General features: G+C 40.6%; 1 protein-coding gene across 3 annotated transcripts in view; it reads right to left on the reverse strand.

The window, feature by feature from the left end:
- The window catches only part of LPAR1 (lysophosphatidic acid receptor 1), a 70,368-nt gene that overhangs the window by 18,141 nt on the left and 32,018 nt on the right, over positions 1–20,209 (reverse strand). For all 3 annotated transcript variants that reach the window (XM_033084965.1, XM_033084966.2, XM_033084967.2), the window contains exon 3: positions 13,952–14,699. In XM_033084965.1, the coding sequence (XP_032940856.1) occupies positions 13,952–14,699 (748 nt within the window). The remainder of the gene's footprint in view (positions 1–13,951; positions 14,700–20,209) is intronic.

A 20,209-nucleotide genomic window follows, 5' to 3' on the forward strand; every position in this document is an offset into this window, starting at 1 on the left:
GAGACACTTTGCAAGATTCCCTATGCTGTAGGAGGCACGGGTAATTCTTGACAGCCTGTGGCTGCAGGAGACCACTCTGCAAACTGGGGAGAAAGGTGAGTTGTTTAAAGGGAAGTGTGTAAAGTACAAAGCCGAAAAATGTTTAATGGTCAAGATTTTAATATATTTCAGCACTGTTTTCAAGGTCAAGGCTAGGTTTGAAATCTGGTTCGTGTCTCTGCTAAGATTTCAACAGTACTTGTTTATACAGACAAATGCAGAACTTGTGCTTCAGCCAGCCCTCTCAACTAATCTTAAATGCAGGAGATTTTGGAATTTGAGGCACTGTTGTATGCACTATATTCTAGAAAATTGCTACATCTGTGGCTGTATATTCCTCCCAAAGGTAAATACTCAAATAGGTGCAATTTCTTTATGGATCAAACCTTAACCAGACATTATTTCTGTGCAATCTACTTTTTCAATTACTGATAATCAATTAAGTCCTGGACTTATGAACTGGAAGTAAAAGACAACTACTAAAATAAAATAAAATAAAATAAAATAAAATAAAATAAAATAAAATAAAATAAAATAAAATAAAATAAAATAAAATAAAATAAAATATCTTTTTGATGTTGAGTTTCCCAGAGCACTGAGGAGAGGTTATAGCCTTGGAAAGGCATGTATCCTCTGCACCTTTAATCGGTGGATGTGTCTCAGGCCTGGTTGGTTTCTGTGAGCTCCTGTGGATGCAGTGGGAGCTACCCAAGGAAAGAAACCCTACAACTGGATCCCCAAAATCTCAGCAGCAATAGCAAATCGACCTGTGCCTGGCCAGTGGCCAAAGACAGCAGGCTCTTTTGCATCCTGGTCTTGGATCCCTTTCTTGGATCAGCATAGTCAGGGAAGCTGGGAAGCGAATGGCTGCCTACCCAGCAGGCAAAGTACTCAATACTCCTCCTGCTGAGGTACCTCTCTCCTTCTATCAGAGAGATAAATCAATCAGAGGCCTAAATGGTGAACTGGCAGGGTAAAAATGGAACAGATGGGCCTGTCATTTCACAACCTGCTTCCAATAATTCAAGAAAAAAAAAAACCAAACTGCTCTTCTTTCTAAGAGTAAATCTCTACATACTGGATATTTATGCCTATGATAGTGGTTTTCAGGAAGGTGGCTACACTTTGTTCTCTGGAAACAGGCCTGGAATTGCTTCTCTATGCCATGCCACAAGCCAGGACAGTCTGGCAGCCCAATCCAGCTCAGAGGCACATGAGAAGGGGCTCTGGTGCTCCAGGACAGAGTAGTCTCTACTGTGAAGGCCCCAGAACATCCTTTGACAGCTCAGGATCCCATTAATTATCCCAGCAGTTAGTCAGAGGTGCTGCTCCTACCTGTCAGCCAAAGAGGCACAAGGCCATGCAGATAAATTTATAAATAAAGAGACTGAAGAGATGGGAACAGAGGGAGAGGCAAGAGGATGAGGAATAATTAATAAAAAAATGAAATAATAGGAAAATCTAATTGGAAACAGCATCAATCAGTACCGTGTTCTCTGAAATGTGCTTAAAAGCTAGTATTTCTGGAGTGCGTATGGCTTTATCCATACCTCTCACTCTACTTTCTGGGGCAAGGCCAGTGAACCTGAAAGCTTTATAACAGGACTACACATGGTGAGTACAGCACTCAGGTATCTCAGGGTGAATTGGCAGAAAGTTCATCTAAAGAATGCTACATTACTTATTTCAAGCTAAGTACTTTGCTTTGTTTGTTTACTTAAATTGATCCCTCCTCTCCATAGAGTGAACCAAGCCAGCTTTTCTGCTGGAAAGACAGAAACCCACACAACTCATTTTGTGCAGAACTCCGGCAAAATAGGCAAGGATCAGGTGCAGATCACCCTCAATGAAGGACCATTTTCAGACCCCATGGTCTACAGGAGCAGTACTCTCTACTAACCAATATGCATTCACTTTACCTTTTCTCTTCTGGTGTGTGTTTATGTGACAACAGTAGAAAAAAAGTTCAGCTACAAAATACTCTGATAATACTCTCTCCTTGTTGAAGGAGGGTAAATACAAAATGCAACTGGAAGGCCAAGTGTGCTTACAAGGCTGAGTATTGGGAAGCAAGCAGGCCACAAGCAATGATCTCTGGGCACCCAGCAATCTTAAAGCTATATCCCACAAATGACATCTATCGTGCTTTCAAATTTAGTCTGTTTAAACAGAGAAAGTGGCAACCATTCTACAAAAACACAATAGTTTTACACAACATTTTTTTACTCTCTATATACTTAGCTTTTGTTTAGAAAATTTATCTCTAAATTGCTCTTCGTACTTCTCTAGAAAAGTAAAAAATGAGCACCTTAAAACAACTTAAAACAAGGGAAGATGAGAATTATCAATACCATATGTCAGAACAAGATCTTTCTGAGGTTATATCAATAGCAGAAGATGTGAAACAGCTCCCTCAAAACTGCTTTTCAAAGAACAAGGAAGGTACTGAATCCAGGGGAGCTTGGCAGCTTTTCCTTCTTTTAACAGCTAAATCCCTTCCCTTTTCTTCAGGAGACGACTTCTTTCGTGAAGGAAGATATTTCAAAAATCTTAACTGTTCTCGCATATCTATGTTATATTAACAAACTTGTAATCGGATACCAAGTACTTTATTAAAACAGAAAGACCCAGGCAGATAGCTCTTACTCAAACACAAAAAAATGCAACAGAATTACTCTCTCACTCCTCTCAAACATGTCTCAACCTTTTTTCTTTACAGTAATCTCATAGGCTTTTAATGCCAACATCAAGGAATTAATTACTTCAACCTCTGCAACACACAAGAGGCTACTCTCCTAAGAGCAGCAGATGGCCACCCTCATGGCAGAGATGTCTGGGGCAGTTTTACAGAGCAAGTTCTCACTTTTCCAGCTGCAAAACTTTTAGATCACGCTATCCACAAATTTCAAAGTACCCATCTCTGTTCAAATTCCTCCTGTTTGTTGGTGGGTTTGGAAATCAAGGATTTTCACTTACAGCAATTCCGTTTGCTCCAGTACGTCACTAGATAGCACAGACTGATGGACAACATCAGAGCATGGAAATTAAATACCTCAGATTTACAAATGATGTCACAGCTTCTCAAGTCTCATGACCTTCCAAACAAACTCTGAGCCCTTGCTGCTCTCTAGGCATTGATGGGAAAGGATATGTGTCCAGCAGTGGACCTCTCACATTACACAAACAGCACACTTGGACACATTATCAGCATTTCTCATATGGATACAGGAAAATTAACTTCAGAGACTTTTTTTTACACTGAGGAAAGTAGAAGTGTGATACAAAAATTTTCCCAAATGGGAACTACAGAAAGGATGGGGATCTTGTTGTTGTTGCTTCCAGCTTTAAAGGGTGTCAAACGTGTAAGTGTGTGGACTGGCTGGAAAAAAAAAAAAAAAAGAGAAGAGAAAAACCTTAGAAATATCTCTGAAAGGAAAAAAAAGGAAGTAAAATTAGTTCATGAGTGAGCTCAGTGACAGCATCTCCATGAGTATGATACATGAAAATAGGAAGCTGTTCTGCTGCCACTAGAAGAACTCAGAGTCATATCTTCCTTTCACATTCATATTCTAAATACAATTATTAAAAAAATGCAAAAACTAAGCCTTTTTGATGAATGCTCTTTTCATGCGGAGGCTAGAAGGATGGAAGCATGGCTGCTGTTTGAAAGCTATCAATCAGTGCTGACCATTTTCCACTGCACTGACTGGCAGCTGTACCTCAGGTGTCTCAACAAGTTTTGCCATCAGCAGTAACTGATTTGACGTTAAGAGCCATAGCATCATTGAAACTATAAAGGCAAAAATAATTTGATAATGAAAATCGTTATTCTTCAGTTTTCATGGATTATCCCAGAAAAAAAACAAACCTAGAATACTTAATCACACTGCTCATGCATAAAGAAACAATGCAGAAGGGGCAGCACTGCTTCTCTTGCACAAAACAGTCTGTTATTGTCAGTGCTTTCCACTGGTGGAAACAAACAAGAGTTCAGTGCCTCACTGAACACAGTTTTACAATGAGACAAGTTAACAGCTGGCATTTTTGTTCACATAATTTCTGAAGCTGAGGTCTAGCTGTAAATTTGACTAGCACTTGAGTGGTGTTTGCTGAAACAAAGACAAATGGTATCACAAAGGTGAAAACAGAAGCCAGTGACTGGACATGGACCTTACTCCGTACCTTCAGACTGCGAATGTTTTCCTGTAAGAGTTGCCAAGGATGTATCAGTTTTAGCTGAGGGGGCAAGAAATATAATTGGGAGAGTCAGTGAACAAAATAAGCAAAACATTCAGAAGCAAATTCTCCATGCAGCTATGTGCCTTCTAGAGGACAAAAATGTTATGTTGTGAGCAGCCATTTTGTAGAAGCATAATTGTTCCTTCTTCTAAAGAACAGATTGATTGCCATCTTCTCTTCCAAAAAATGCAAAATTCAAATTTGTCAGATTTTGAGAGATCAGTAGAACTCAGTCATGCACTGGCATTTTACAGTAAGCCTTCTTGTACATGCTGATTTTCAAATTTTCTTCTTGGTAACAATTTCTGCCTTGGGCATTCAGCAAAGTTTACCCAGGCCTCTGTTTTAGAGCAAATGTCCCACAAAACCTGCTCATCTGCATTGTTTTGGAGAAGCCCAGGTGGATGAATACTCACTCATGCATGTAGCACTGCTAAGTGGAGTCTGATCTCAGAGAAAGATGGGTTACCAATTAATTTTGATTTGGTGAGGATTTTTCTGTAAGTGACTATTATTCCTTGGTCAGCATTTTGTTATTCTTCCTGGATCCAAGTGAAAATCTTGGATTCTATTTTCAAGGTCAATGTGTGATTTTCAAATCCAGTTATTAAATTAAAGGAAAATAAAACCCAATTCTCGGGGCCTGTTGAGAAATATGCCTACTTTTGCCATTGCAATTAATTTTTAGAAGCTTCTTTGAAAAAGGGCAAAACCTATGCAAGCAATAAGAATAAATTTTTTGTTAACATTTTCTTTGCTTATATATATTTTTTAATCAAAAGGTGAAGACCTACTTAAGGTTTACCCCTTTCTGGCCATTCCTGGAAAAATGAGAGCTTTCATCTGCCCTTTAAATTTAATTTTTCTGTGAAAAGGTAATAAATTGTACTGAAGTCAGGGGAAAGACTTTTATTAAACAAAGGCTCATTTTCATCATACTTAAAAGAATGTATTTACTAGAGACATTTTCCCTCTCAAGAATAAAATAAAACCACATTCCTGTCTTGGGAAATGATGGAAGGTCCTCAGAGCATTTTCAAAGGGTCCTGAATGAAAATAAATAATTCTTATTCTTAACTGAAGAGGAAAAGAAGGAGAAAACTTCTCAGTGTATTCTCCGGGGTGAAGCATTGAATGCTGTAGAGACACCTGGAATACTTTAAAGAAAAGACAGTACCAGGGATTTTCAGGTTTAACTGTGGATGCAATAAAATTACAGTAAATTCACGAATACAAGCCGCACTGAGTATAAGCCGCATCTCTGGGTGTTGGCAAACATTTTGGTTTTTGTCCATAAATAAGCCGCACCCGAATATAAGCCGCTCTGTCGTTCGCAGCGAGGACCCGCGTGCAACAAAGTTGCCAATTAGTAACAGAACCGCGGGAGGGCGGGGTTTACTGGCTCAGCTAAGGCTGTGCAGGCTCGGCCCACTAGGGGCTGCTGACGGGGCCAGGTGGCCCAGCCCGTCGCTGCCGCTCGGGGCCGGCCGCCGCCGCTGCCACTGGGCTCGGGGCCGCCCGCCGCTGCTGCCACTGGGCTTGGTCACCCCGGGTCGGCGCTGCCCCGCGGTGGCAGGCAGGGACGGAGCTTCCCCCGCTCCTACGGCAGCGGCGGCGGGTGGGGACGGAGCTTTCCCGCGCCCGTGGCGCCGGCGGCGGGCAGGGATGGAGCTTTCCCGCGCCCGTGGCGCCGGCGGCGACGGAGTTTCCCCGCTCCTGCCGCGGCGGCGGCGGGCGGGGACAGAGCACCCCCCCCTCCCCGGGCCGCGGCAATGGCGGCGTGGGCTTCCCTCCCCCTCCCCAGGCTGCGGCAATGGCAGCGCGGGCTTCCCCCCGCCCCTCCCCGAGCCGCAGCAATGGCGGCGCGGGGCCCCCCGTCTCTCCCCTGGGCTGCGGCAGAGGAGGAAAGAGAGCTCTCCTGCCTCTCTCCCCACCCCCCGTGCTGCCTGCAGGGAGCCAGGGCAACAGAGTAAAACTGTAACAATCGCGGAATGCCGGCTTTTACTGGCAGGTGCTTGGCTCAGCGCCCTGGCTGGCACGTCTGGGGTTGTAAATGTCAGAAAATTATTCACATATTAGCCGCCCCTGAGTATTAACCGCACTTCCGGGTTTCCACCAAAATTTTTGTCAAATTGCTGCGGCTTGTATTCGTGAAATTACTGTAACTGAGAGAACAAACTGAAGAAATTAAGCAAAACATTTAGAATGAGACTTTCTGCATATCCTGCCATACTCTGTGTTCAGAGAAAGTTGCCTGGATACAAGGCATCAGTAACTTCTGTTTCATCCAATGGAGCTTGAATGGGCTTGTTTTGGAAAAGAAAGCTACTTATGAAGTTTTTCACACAAACAAACTGACCACACTGTATTTCTAGACACTGTGCTCCCTCATTATTTTTCCTTTGAGCATCCTCTCCAGCCAACCAGTAACAGGAAGAGGTTTGGTTTGGGACTACTAGAAAAAATTCAAGAAGATCCACCAGAATTGATTTGCAGGTCAGTAAATGACAATTTTATTGTCAATTTGATCAATGACACAGATTTTGAGATAGAACACATGTAGTACTGCTTTTACTAGCAGCGTGTAATATATCAAGCAATCAAGCAAGATCCTACAAAGGGTGTTAAATTTATGTCACTGCATAGTCACATACATATTGTACATTGATCCTTGGCAAGTTTTCTTGTCTCCATTTTTGTAACTGGACAAAAAACCTGACTGATTTTTAATAATTCTTTATGAAAATTTGTCTTCCTGTTAGAAGGCAGTGCCAGACCTGTCTAATATAGTGATCAAGCTGTTTTTGTGAAGAAAATATAATATAGACATTTACATTTACAAACATAAAAATATCAGTACACTTGTTAAGAATCACTGACTAAAAGTTAAAGTTTTTGCTATTAAATCTGAATGATTTCACAATTAAACTTTCTAACAAAATATGCAGTAATATAGACTTTCATTCCCCTTCATCTCCTGGCAAGCTAAAAGTACAATGTTACTTAAGTCGATACCAAAATGTCATTAGATGCACGGGTGAAATAAAAAAGCCAATAACAAAACCAGAAAAGATAATACATAATATACAAGACCTGGAAACCACCGACTCCCTAAACTGCATGTTTTTTTCTGCAAGGAAGCTTTTGAGGAGCAATCAGAACTACTAGAAAGGCCAAGGGGAAGAGGGAGAAATCCAGGTAATCCAAAATCCAGTAGGAAAGATAAGGTGTGTTATAAATAATAATTTTAATCAAGAGTTCACTTTTTTTGTGCAAATCTTTAATGATGCAGCTTGAAACTACTGCTGTCACACTGCATCTCTGAAAGCAATTATTAAAACCTTCACTCTCGATACAATGTAATAAGATTTTATCCTTTAAACTCTATGAGCTCTCCATTTAGACTACAGTCATCAGCAACAATTTCCCAGTTTACTTCACTGCAGGGTTAAATTCACAGTTTATGCACATTTAAAATATACTTATCTAAAACACTGGGGCTGCACATAACTGCAACCTGTGTGCTAGAACAGAAAGGCATTGATGCTCAGACTTGTGTTGCCCGCACCAATTACAGAGTTTATTGCCCTGTTTTTCTTTCAGGATTAAATCAATACACAAGTGACATTTCTGTGATGCAGAGGTCAGGCAGGGTTGGTGACTCTGAGCTGGTCCCCTGTGCAGACCACAGGGTTATGTGGTTTTATGGTTTCAGACTGCACCACTTCCAGAGAAGAAGCTGTGAAAAATGCTGCTCTCATCTGAACTCCAGTCTGATGTTACTGTCTAGTCCAACTCTCTATGGAAAATATAATAATTACAAGGAAAAACACCTGACTGGATGCTGCTCTTCTGCCCATAAGATCACTGCTACCCAGTGCAAGGACATTCCCAAGCTAAGACAACATTTTCAATTTCAGTCATCTGAGGAAAAACACTGCTGCAAAGCTCATCTCTCTTGACAGCAGCCGGACTCCTCAAGGAGGAGGAAAATAGGTGAAATTATCTTCTTGCAGTCACTGGGCTCAGAGTTAAGCCCTGGCTTCTCCAGAAGATCATCTTATAAGCTGCATTGTGCTAAGAGGGTCGAGTCTTCCTTTGGCCCATGGGAAAAACACTCCACGAGCAGGGAAGATCTGTTAAAGTTTGAGTGATACCATAACCAAGCTCTGTCTAGACATGATCATCTTCATCTCAGTCCAGGACCACAGCCTTGGTAACTGCTGAAATATACTTCCTATTGTTTAAGCCCAACAAAGATAAGCCATTCCAGTTAATTACCTGACCCTGCATGAGGGATATGGAAATAAAGACGTACCTCTATCAAGACATCACGTGCTGTCAGTCAGGTTGTAGCATTATTTCATAGCTTTTTATATTCTACTGATAATCTAGTGCTTTTACTTCATGAGAAAAAAAAAGGCAGTGAATATGCAGACTGCATGTCAAAACACTCAGAAAGGTTAAAGTTATCAAAAATGCACTTTATTTGCTTGAACAGTGTAGCTACAGAGTATGTGCATACTCATGTGCATGAACAGTTTTTTGCTGTTTTCCAACCCCATTTGGTACCTAGATGTGAAAGAAGAGCTACAGTAGTACAAAAATAAGTCTCATGCAATTCATAACTGCAGCATAGAGGGCAGGAAAAAAGCTGTTGCTGAGCAGTTCTACCCTTCCAGATGTTTATACTGAACTTCCAGATGTTTTTCTTACATTTACTTCTTTGTTATAATAAGTAAATGACTGTCTTCAAACACAGTGAGACTCCTTTAAATCAAAATTTATACAAACACAAAGTTTATACGAAAAGAACCTTCAACACTTTTTATCTGTGCCCACATTAGTTTCCCAATCTTACAGAGTAAACCACATTCCTGCAAACAAAGTGGATGATTCTACAGGCAGGAAAGTCCTAAGTGTCTTTTTATTTCTCAAGAACAAAAATGGTAAACAATTATGAATTCATTGTTTGGTCTCCCTACATCCTGAGGGCTAGCTGGGGTCCTTGCCTCAGCAGGCATGCCTAATTTTGACCAAACAACACTGAGAACTCACCCAACATAGAAGGCTAATCATCAGGATTAGTAAAATACAAATAAGAAGGGATATTTTTATTGTGTTTATTTGAAATTCAATTATAAACCCTCAGTATCAGAATCTCATAGTCTAAATTCTAATAGAGAGGAATGCCCAAAGATACATATGGAGATATACGGCAGAGTTATTCACACTATAACAACAATTAGGATGGATATTTAATCAGCATTTAGGCAGGAGAAATACAGGCTAGCTTTCCAACAGCAACATTATAAGCCAGTACTTCTCTACAAATGCAGGTATGTACCTGAAAATACCTGAAAGACCCTAGCCTTTCATGACTGATTCAGGGCCAAGGAAATCCTGATCAGAGCTAGTTTATTCAGGCCTGGCCTCTGAAATCCTTAATTTGGTGCTTTCACTATTTCTTAAAATAATAGTTAGATAATGTCATCCATTTTTGGGCCAAACCTGCGACTGGCCCAGACAACTGCTTTCAGAGCCTAACTATGATCCCCAGCAGAAAAACAGTTTAGCTTTGTCTTTAAATGTAACATGAGAAAAAGTGGAGAACAGAAGACAGGATGCCAAGTTTCAGCTGATGTATCTGCTCAGTTTCTGCCTGTTCCCTGATTGCTCATTTAAAGGGAACACATGGTGGTGGTGAAAGGCAGTGTCACTGACTGCAAGCCAAACCAGACATGATTTTATGGCTGTGTGCAGTACACAGATCAGTCCTTCCTTAGTTCCAATGCAAAGGAAAGGCATGGTTTAGAGAAAGAGCTTATGTTCCTTGTTACTTTTGAAAGATTTCAAAAGCAGCCTTGTTAAAAGAAAAACCGGCTCAGCTATGAAATCACTTCCTTCTGTTTAAACTATTTTACTCAAGGAAAAAAACAAGAGGGCATGAAAAAAAAAAAAAAATCGGTTCTTTGCTTTTGCCTTGTTCCTAGGACTCAGCATCCCGGCCGCTCTGTGGGATGACGCAGTGTGCCAGATCCCGACCGCTCCACTCAGTGCGTCAGGCGGCCAGAGCCCTCCCCACACAATCGCCCCCTTGTCAGAAGCAGCTGGCACCCTCCCCGCACATGCTGACAGCATCTCTGCCTGGAGGACTGCACCCTTTGGGGCAGCTCTCCTCCTCTCGGAGCAAGGCAGCAAGGCACGAGGAGGGCAGGCCGTGTTAGGCAGCTAACAAACAAGAAGCTCTTGTGCTCCCTCCTGCCCCCCAAACATTGTGAGAATGCAGACAGGGGAAAAGATGTTCTTCTGCTTGCAGCAGCAGCATGGCTTTGCCTGGGAGTACAGCCAGCAGGACAACTCCAGGACACCCGTTTATGGAAGTTTAAAAGTCAAATGAACAGTTCGCTGCTGCCCAATTCACAATGGGGTTACTTACAGCTGAGCAGCATTTCAACAAAAATTCTAAGATGAGAAATGGTTTTTCTCCCTCTGCCAATGCTCACAGGTTTACCCAGAGCCCCAGCTCTGGTTTCCTTTCAGTCCCAGTGTACCCTCCTTCTCCTCCAAAATGGATTGTCTTCTCCTGGGTAAAGTAGGGTGACACAAACCAGCTCCCTTCCCCACTCAACTGTGGGGTAGGAGAGGAGAGAGAGGGATCTTCAGAATAAACTGCTTTCTCCCCCATCTTCACTTCCTGCAAAAAGTTGGTTTCCACCTCAAACTAATGTACTGAGTAATAGATTATTACCCTGATCTGCTTACCACTAGGAAAGGCAGGAGTTATTTTCCTTCATGTTTTTGATGTAGAAAAAGACAGATAACATGAGATAAATGTTCAGCAAATTGTTCCCTGCAGCCCAAGACACTCACCTTTTCTGCCCCTCCCAAAGCTCCAGTAGATAAACTTGCAGCACTATGTTTTCAAGAAGGCACTCAGGAAGTATGACCCTTGAAATTAAATCTTCTGCTTAAGAAAACTTTAAGCCAGACTTACAAGTAGACCACAGTGATAAGATCACCAGCACACCTGCATGATCAACATTCTGACCACACTGTTTGCTTGAGAGATATCTGCTGATATCGGAGATATCTGCTGCCCAGAAGTGCTTTGAAGTGAAGCTTAGCTCTTCTTCTCTAGAACCACAAAACAATCCTCCCCTGAAGTGCAAATTCAGCAATATGTGATGGCACTCCCCAGCTGATGGCAATTAATGAACATTTCTCATGGTGCACCTAGCAGTTTGATAACACCTTGATGTACAAATATTTAACTCCCCAAAAGTTTCTGTGGTTAATCCAAAGCCTAATTCTTAACTGCAGTCTTATTATTTATTTACTTATTTATTAAATTAAAAGACTTTACACAACAAATCCATAGCTCCTTCCCAACCATCTTTATCTTGCAAATGTTCCTCACAGGTGGTGAGGCATTGAGGCATTGCTGCTTCATTACACTACAGGCCTATGACTCCTCTAGCTTTCCTCTAGTAACCACATTGCTTAGGAAAAAAACCAAACCGAACCAAAACCCAAACCCTTTACAAAATAATACCAAGGTGGGAGCTGCAAAAATGATGAAGAGTGTCACAAACTACAAGTGCCTCTGTTTCCCTTGAACAGATTTAATAAAATATTGAGTTATTGTTTTCTGTAAATGGTATTTTATGCAGATTAGAAGAGATGTTTGAATACAGTGTGTGTGAAACGCTGAAGTGTAGCAGCAACAAGAAATAAGATCCTATTTGAATTTTGAAGAAACCTTCAACATGTGCCAGTTGCAGTCCTGAAAAATCTCTCCTTAATGAGAAATCAGAGGTATAAATGCAGTACATCTGCAGCTAAACTGAACTCACCTTCAGTTTAGCTAATGCCCCTTAACCCCTGGAGTTGTTTCATTCTTTCTAGAACAATACCTGAAAATATTATACTTATTAGGGAAAAAAAGGATCACTTTATGTTTCTTGTACACCACTACTGTTGTGGCCATAGTGGCCTGTGTGTCTTCCCTCTGACCTCTTCTCACAGGAGAAGGGAGGACAGTGCGGTCACCACCTATCCTTCCTGCTGCATACACATACCTCTAACACTACACATGCTTGGGATTAGCTGACATTTGCTATTTATTCCATGACTGTTTACTGCTACAACTCCACATTGCATTAGTAGAAGTCCTTATTATTTTCCACCCATTTTTTGGGAGTCTTTTGCCTTTTTTTTTTTTGTAAGTCTGAGCCAGTCTTTCACCTCATAGGAAATACTACTCTTCTGTATCAACAATAATGTTTTCAGGAAGGAAAACATAGAACTGTTTCCTAAAAGAGGACTGCAACCCCCAAATTTTCTTTGTATTCTTAACCTCATCTTGCCTTCTGCAATGAGAACTGTGGAGATGGGAAGGGACAGATTTTTGAGTCACCAGGATGTCAGGAGAGGCTTTACCAACTGCTATAATCTCCCTTGCAAAACTCATAGAAGTTCTTCCCCTGAAGAGAAGAGCAGGACATGGAGGAATACATCTTATCAATGGTTTAAAAGGTTAGTTAACTGCACAATTCATACTCTGGTTAAAAAGCAAATCACTAGGTCAGAGTACAACATGTAAATTCTCACAGGTGAGTTGACACAGTGGCTCACACTGATTCTCTGCAACCATTCTGCCACGTTTGCGATAAAAAGCACAAGTCACAGCATAAACCTATGGGAACCATAATGTCAAGGAGATAAATGGGGCTACACTTTGGGCTTTGTGGACTTTGGGAATAACAATTGCATTTATAGACTATTAGGCAACCATCTGATGCAAGAGGGTACTGGAATACCTAGAGACCCGTGTACTGTACAAGAAGACCTAATAGGTGAGAACACATATTGGGACAAGGAGACAACCTGCACCATCCTTGCTGCCTTCAGCTCGCTATCATCTGCAGCAGCAAAGAACAGAACAGCAAAGAAGATCACCAGGGAACAATACTCAGCATTTAAGCTGTGTCTCTGCATAACGAAACTGGGGGCCCCAGACAAAACCCAAGTAAAACTATGCACAAAATGACATGAACCTCCTGAATCCAAAGTGTGTCATGGTATTTCCCTCATGCCAAGGTCTGAAGCTTAGGCACCTCCTGAGCAGTGTGCTGAAGCACACCAGTATCTCACATGCCACTTTCCTATATTACCACATGATCAGATATTGATGTGTACCAAATTGATGTGTACATTATAGGACTGAATACATGCCATCCTGCTTAACACACAATCTTTTTGTAAATAACCTGTAGCCCCTCACTGTTCTTCATATACTGGAATTTTGCATGAATACACATGACACCTTTCAAGCGGCAAAAAAGGAGACAACAGGTAATTCAGTGGAGTACCAAGCCATCCCTGCACTATTTTAAGGTTTTAAACATGTATTGCTGCAAAAATAAACCACATTACATCTGGATTTTCACAGTTTTGTGTTACAGGGCTGAGTGACCATGTTACATGAACTCTCATCAATAAGCTTGATAGTCCCAGTGGTCACATTAGTGAACTCTGGGAGTTCTTATTGTCTGCATCTCTTCTAGTGTCTTCCAAATTCTGCTGACCCCCAGGAGCTGACCATGCATTACTGAAATCACCTGATAAGAAATAGAGGAGGGAGAACAGGGTGGGCAAAGTAAGCACTTACCAAGCACAATGACCACAGTCTTCAGGAGGCTCATCATGGTGTCCCGATTCCTGCGGGGCCCAGAACTGTGTCTGGACATTCTCATAGTCCTTTGGCGAACGTACCCAAAGATGTGAGCATACAGGACCACCATGACCACAAAAGTGACCAGGTTGAAAATAGCCCAGAAGACCAGGTAGGAGTCACTATAGAGTGGTGCCATGTTGGAGCAATGAGTGATATCACAAATACAGTTCCATCCGACACTTGGAATGGCACCCATGACGATGGCCATAGTCCAGATAACAACAATTACAACGACCACTCGACGGTTGCTCATCCGAGTATGTAGCTGCATTCGGAAAACTGTAATGTGCCGCTCAATAGCAATGGCCAACAAATTGGCTACAGAGGCGGTCAGACTGGTATCAATGAGGCCCTGACGGAGAAGCCAGGTACTTACAGTCAGCCTTCTAGTGTTGGGTCCTGTGTTGAACATTAAGTAAAAGTAGGCCAGCCCTGCAAAAAAGTCCGCAGCAGCTAAGTTGGCCATTAAGTAATAAATAGGAAAGTGGAATCGGCGATTGACATAAATAGCCACCATAACCAAGAGGTTGGCCAGCATTATGAAGATGCAGACGGTAATCCCCAGTCCCATTACAAGCTTGCTGACAGTGTTCCATTCAGTTGCTAGATGTTTTCCACTTCGGTTATAAAAGAAGGCAATGGTTTCATTGTAGTAGCACTGTGGTTCACTCATGGCTGTGGACTGAAAGAAGAGGAAAAAAAAAAAGAGAGAGAAAAAAAAACCAGAATGACATCAGAACCGAAAACATATAATTGCCTTCATGGACGAGACATACACAAAGAGCGGGGAAGGGGACAGGAAAGGAACATGCTTCAGAACAAATTAATTTTTTCAGACTAAATGGCATTCCACAACTCACAAACAATTGCTCTGAGGAATCTAGTAACAGCAACCAGATTAGAAACAACCAGAAATGGTTCCATCTGCTCTGGGAGCCAGCATGAGTTCTGATGTAGTTGTAAATTGCATAGAAAATGAGCTTCTGGCCAAGCAGACCTGCTGATTCAGTTAAAGGGAAAGGCATGCAATTCATAATTAAGAAAAATTAACTCTGCTAGACACCTTATTTATGTTATCAGTGCACAAAGCTGTTGGTTGACTGTAGCAGAAGAACAGCTCTTCAAGGAGGAGGAAATGTGCATTACATTTCTGTGAAGGTTTTAACTTACTCAATTTTTTACCATGGGTATTCCTTCCTGTCCTACCTTAAAACATGGGAGGAAAACCCTGAATAAAGATTGTCAGTATGCTCTCAGACTGCAATTTACCAGGGATGATGTATGTCCATAAAAAGTGCTTTTATGAACAATAAAGGAAGCATGACATAGCATTTCTATGAGCACTAGCCACGTTTCTAGAAATGGTTTGAAATACACAATGCTTTTAAATATAACTCACCAGAACTAACTTATTCCAATTTGAAATAGGAGTGAGCCAAGAAATAAGAAAAGTAATATTTGGCTTAACTAGTGTTAAGAGCATCCAACCTTATTTCCTGCATTAAATATTCTCGTGGCTATGTCAGAGAACACATGATTTATTTTCTTTGCAGAGTACTCCACAGAGAACAGCTAGGGGAGCAAAAAACAAGCCCATGTTCCACCAGAATGTGGAAGTTTTGGATAAAACTGTTGGCTTAAAAGAAAATGCCTAATGAGTTTCCTTTCTCAGTTCCACTCAATTACTCAAGGTGCAATTCCCAAAAGGCAAACCTTAAGACAAGAAACCCCTCTGAATAACATCCTGGTTCCTTGTTTAGCATGGGTAAACAACAAAGATGTAAAAAATAAATTAAAGAAAAAAAATCAAACCGAGAAACACATGTTAAAAAAAGTCTTTTTCTACAAGACCTGTTTTTGCTTCTCTGCTTTTATTGCTTTGGAACTCTATCAACTAAACTTGAATTTTTACAAAAGCAGGACCAGTTTCAGCAATGCAGGTAAGAAGTCCAATCAAGGAACAAACCAACAACACTAAAAGATGGTAACTTGTTCCCATTAAAACATAAAGTAAGCAATATGTTTTGGACAGCTCCAGTTACTCTGCAGGAAGTGCGACAGCTAACCTAACCTTCTTGTTGAAAACAAAAATGTACAGAATTGGGAAACAGAATTTTTAAGTTGGCTCAAGTGAAAATAGTGTCTGATAAAGATCTCCTTAGAATTACCCAAAGCTGTTTCTGTTTCTTTTCATTTCTACATTTGTCAATGCAATTAAGTCAATTCCAATAAAGCATTATACAAAACCTTCCACCTATATCCCAAATGGACTACATGACATTTAAATTTATGCTAAAGAAAAACGTCTTTTAAGAAAGATTTTACCTCCAGCCTAAACATGGACCAGAAACATTTGCAGTCCCAGGATAATAAAAAGTTAGAGTAAATAGTATTTCTCCGCACAGTGAGTATAATACTTTTATTGTTCCTCTAGGATACATCAACCCTTGGGTTTGAAGCCTTTTAGCCTTAATTATTTAAGAAATTTTAAAAGTTCTCATGTAGGATCTGCTACATATAAAAAAATATTTATAAGGGACATTTAACAAAAGGAGACCTAGCTACAAGACATCTGGCTTTAATTCTTTGGTTAAAGACCTTGTAGTAATAACAGGTCAAGTATAAAAACCCTTGAGGGAGAGAGGAAGTCACATGAATGAATTAGTGGCCCTTATAAAAGCTTGCCAACATCTGCATTAATTATGTAATGCACAAGATTTTTAGTCTCTGTAGGAATATCTGGATGCAGGATCCAGTGGATATTTGTGATCATGAATAAATTCTCTTTGCCTGTGTATTTGTCACTCTGTTTTTGTTTTTTTTTTCTTTCAGATGTCTGCTGTCCACATATAATGATTCCTGTTCCACTGTTGCTCCTGTGGAAAGAGGCCTGCTACACCTGGAGAAACACATATTCTTAATTCAGAAATTTAAAATGTGGCAGGTATTATGCTTTTACCTTCTTTTTCCTTATTTTTTTTCTTTGTATTTTTGTTTTGTACCAGGGCTTAAAATGTGAATGATTACTTGATTGTGCAATATTCTCCCCTACTTTTCGTTTGAAATGTGAAACAAAATATGACAAAAAATATGACTTTTTCACAAAATGCCAAGCCAAGGTAGAACATACATACACACATAAGAGTATGCAAAATGCTACAGAGCCAGACCTGTTCAATTTAAAAGCATGAAAGCACTTCAGCAATCTCAGAGAAGTTAGCATGAGGCTCACTTGCTGCTTCTCTTATTTTGAAGACAGAAAAACAAAATGCTGTGTTCATGTAAGGAGGTATTTTTGAGAAGTTTTCTTTTTAAGTCATTCTAATCTAAAGCCTGGAATCTCCTTTAAAAGTAATCTTTTCACCACCTCCCCCCCACCCAAGGAAAAGAAGAGAAGATGAGATAGTTTGCTGGCAAAAGTTCAAACAGGGAACTTCCAGATGATCAGCTTTCTCAGATGCCATCTTAAAGGAATGTTTTGACCTCCCAGGTCACAAACATAAAAATCCCAAGGCATCACATTTAGCTGTGATGCTGACTGGAAAGAAGGAAAGAAATGCACTGTATCTCTCAGTACTCAAAGTGTTAACATACCACAAAGGCATATGCAAGCAGGCAGAACCCATCCCCTCTCCTGCCCCTGCAGGAAAAGGGGCAGGGAAGTTTATATTTTAATTTCCTGAAGTTTCACTGAGTGTGTTTCACAGCCTGTGTCAGCCAGATGTGTGGTGCCCAGAGATTTACCTCATCCATTCAGTATATCTCCACAGAAGTTTAAAACAAACTGAGCTGCAAATTGCCCATGTTAACTAAACCTCTAGGATGCATCTGTGTGGAAGAAGTAAACACTGAGTTATAAACCAACAAGACAGATAAAGAAAAATGGAGTAAAAGCAGGCTAAAAGCAAAGTCTTCTCTCGCCATATGAAGACGACCCAGCACATGGTTGTTCCAAATCAAAGAAAATCACAAGCACATGGAATTAAAACTCTTGTTATGAGGAGACATAACCACAGCACAAACCAGGAAATTTGGAACTAGGACTTAAAAAACAAAACTCACTCTTCTTCAGCAATTAGCCATTCAATTCATCTTGGCACTGGCGTTTTCAGGCACTATTTGCCTCGTCTCCTTTCCTCTGGTTGTATGGGATCACACCACCAGGGTGCCAGTGGGAACACTGTGAAGAAGAGCCCATGCAAGCTTTCCCATGTTTTGTGCCTGATTCATCTGCTCCACCTCTACATCACACCCTAAAGAACAGTGTGAGGATTTGGATCCACAGCAGCTGGACCACTGGATGTCCTTGGGAGAGCAGCCAATTACTACCTGTCCCTCCTGGGGCAGAGACAGGAATGAAGAACATACTGTCTGCCTAGAGCAGAAGGTGAGAGGGGATCTCTGGATCCTGCCAGCTCCATGGTGAGTGACAGCTCACTCGGTAAGGGTAATGTATGGAGAGATGCTTGGGGTGGAAAACAGACATCAAAAAGTCTTCAAATACCATTGATTGATCCCGCCTAAACAAAGTGTTAATTAGCACAAGGTGCCTGAGGGGAAGATGATCAGTTTACAAACCTCTCTGCAGTCTCAACGTTTGGGGTGTTCCTCATTCCATGAAACAAAAAAAGGCAAGCTACTCTCTCCCAACCCCCAGTAATCACACGGGTGCATCTATTTCTTGTTGAAACAGAGCAGAGCATTATTTGAATACTAAGGTCTGATTTTTACAGCACTTTTCAAACTTATAAGCCACAAAAAAGAGTCCATATCCAGCAAATCCCTTAAAAATATCTTAACCCTAAACTATCCAAACACACTCTGCTCCTCTCTTTTTTGTCTTTTGCTGAATTAACCTCCACATGCCACTGTTTTCTTACCCAGAACCCAGAGGAGATGAAATTAATTTTTCTAACATTGGTGTGGTAAAGTAAGACTACAAAACCATAATAACTGTCTTAGGTCTTTTCATTTAGTACAGGATGGAAATCAGCACCACTGCCTTCAGCTTAGGTAAATACCTTAAGTTTACCAGAAAGGGTCAAGCTGAAAAACTTCAGGGAACTACCAACTTCAAAATCCCCAAAGAAGAGTATAAATTAAAAATATCTTTAAAATAAGGATAAGCAAGTACGTATAGGCATAATTGAATCAATATGTAAATACGTCAACCCACAACTGCTAAACGTGGGGTTTGCGACAGTAAAGTTGTAACAGATGAGAAAAAAAAAATCTAATTTGCAAAAACAGTTGTCTATTACCTAATGAAAAACACAGACTACTTTTCAAGCTGCAGAACATGAAAGAAAAGCTTTAAAATAAAGTGGAAAAGATGTGTTTCCTTTAAAGATAAAAGTAGAAGTAAAAAAAATAATGACGTCACAAGACAAGGGTCCTGATTCATACATATTCTTCATCTGCACAATGAAAGTATGAACCCCTATCACCAGCACAGAATGGCTCCTCCTCTTCAGAACTGCATCTCCCAAAGTAACCATTCAATGGACTTAAAGATAAACCTGTATAATAAGATGGAGTGGTTCTGTCACAGCAGTTTACTTCATTTCACTAGAATAATTTTGCCCTTCACAAAGCTGACAAGACAGGAGGAAATTATTCTCTCTGCAAGTGGATCCCTTTAATGCTACTAAAACATCCTAAAGCATTAAGTTACTTAAGGATCATATGGCAACAGCTAGAGCATCCAGTAATTTTTAGGATGCTTTTGCAGCAGACTGTATTACAACAGAATCTCAGAGCTGACAAATGTCCCAACTACTAGAAATTCAACTGAGAATTTTTCTGTGTCCTACAGTTTATAACTGGAAATGCAGCTCAACATATCTAGGAACTCAGTGTGTTAAAGAGACCTAGTCACCAGCAACAGTGTGAAAAGAGGCAGTTTTATCCTCGGAAGATATAACTCATAAGTTGATTGATATCATTCATAAGTTGATATAACTCATTGATTAACTATGATTATGACCTCCACAGATTGGCTATAGAACCAGAGAGTTTGCTGACCTTCCAAAATACTGCAAGCAAAATGATATATAAGAAATTAAAAGCTAGAATAATTGAAAAAAAAAAAACCAAAAAGCAAAAAACAAAAAACCAAAAAGAAAAAAAAAGTGACCTCATTCATGTACAACTTAGCCAGCAATTCACACACTGTTGTATTGTTGCTCCTTT

This window comes from Catharus ustulatus, chromosome Z, assembly GCF_009819885.2.
Source record: "Catharus ustulatus isolate bCatUst1 chromosome Z, bCatUst1.pri.v2, whole genome shotgun sequence".
NCBI classification, from domain to species: Eukaryota; Metazoa; Chordata; class Aves; order Passeriformes; family Turdidae; genus Catharus; species Catharus ustulatus.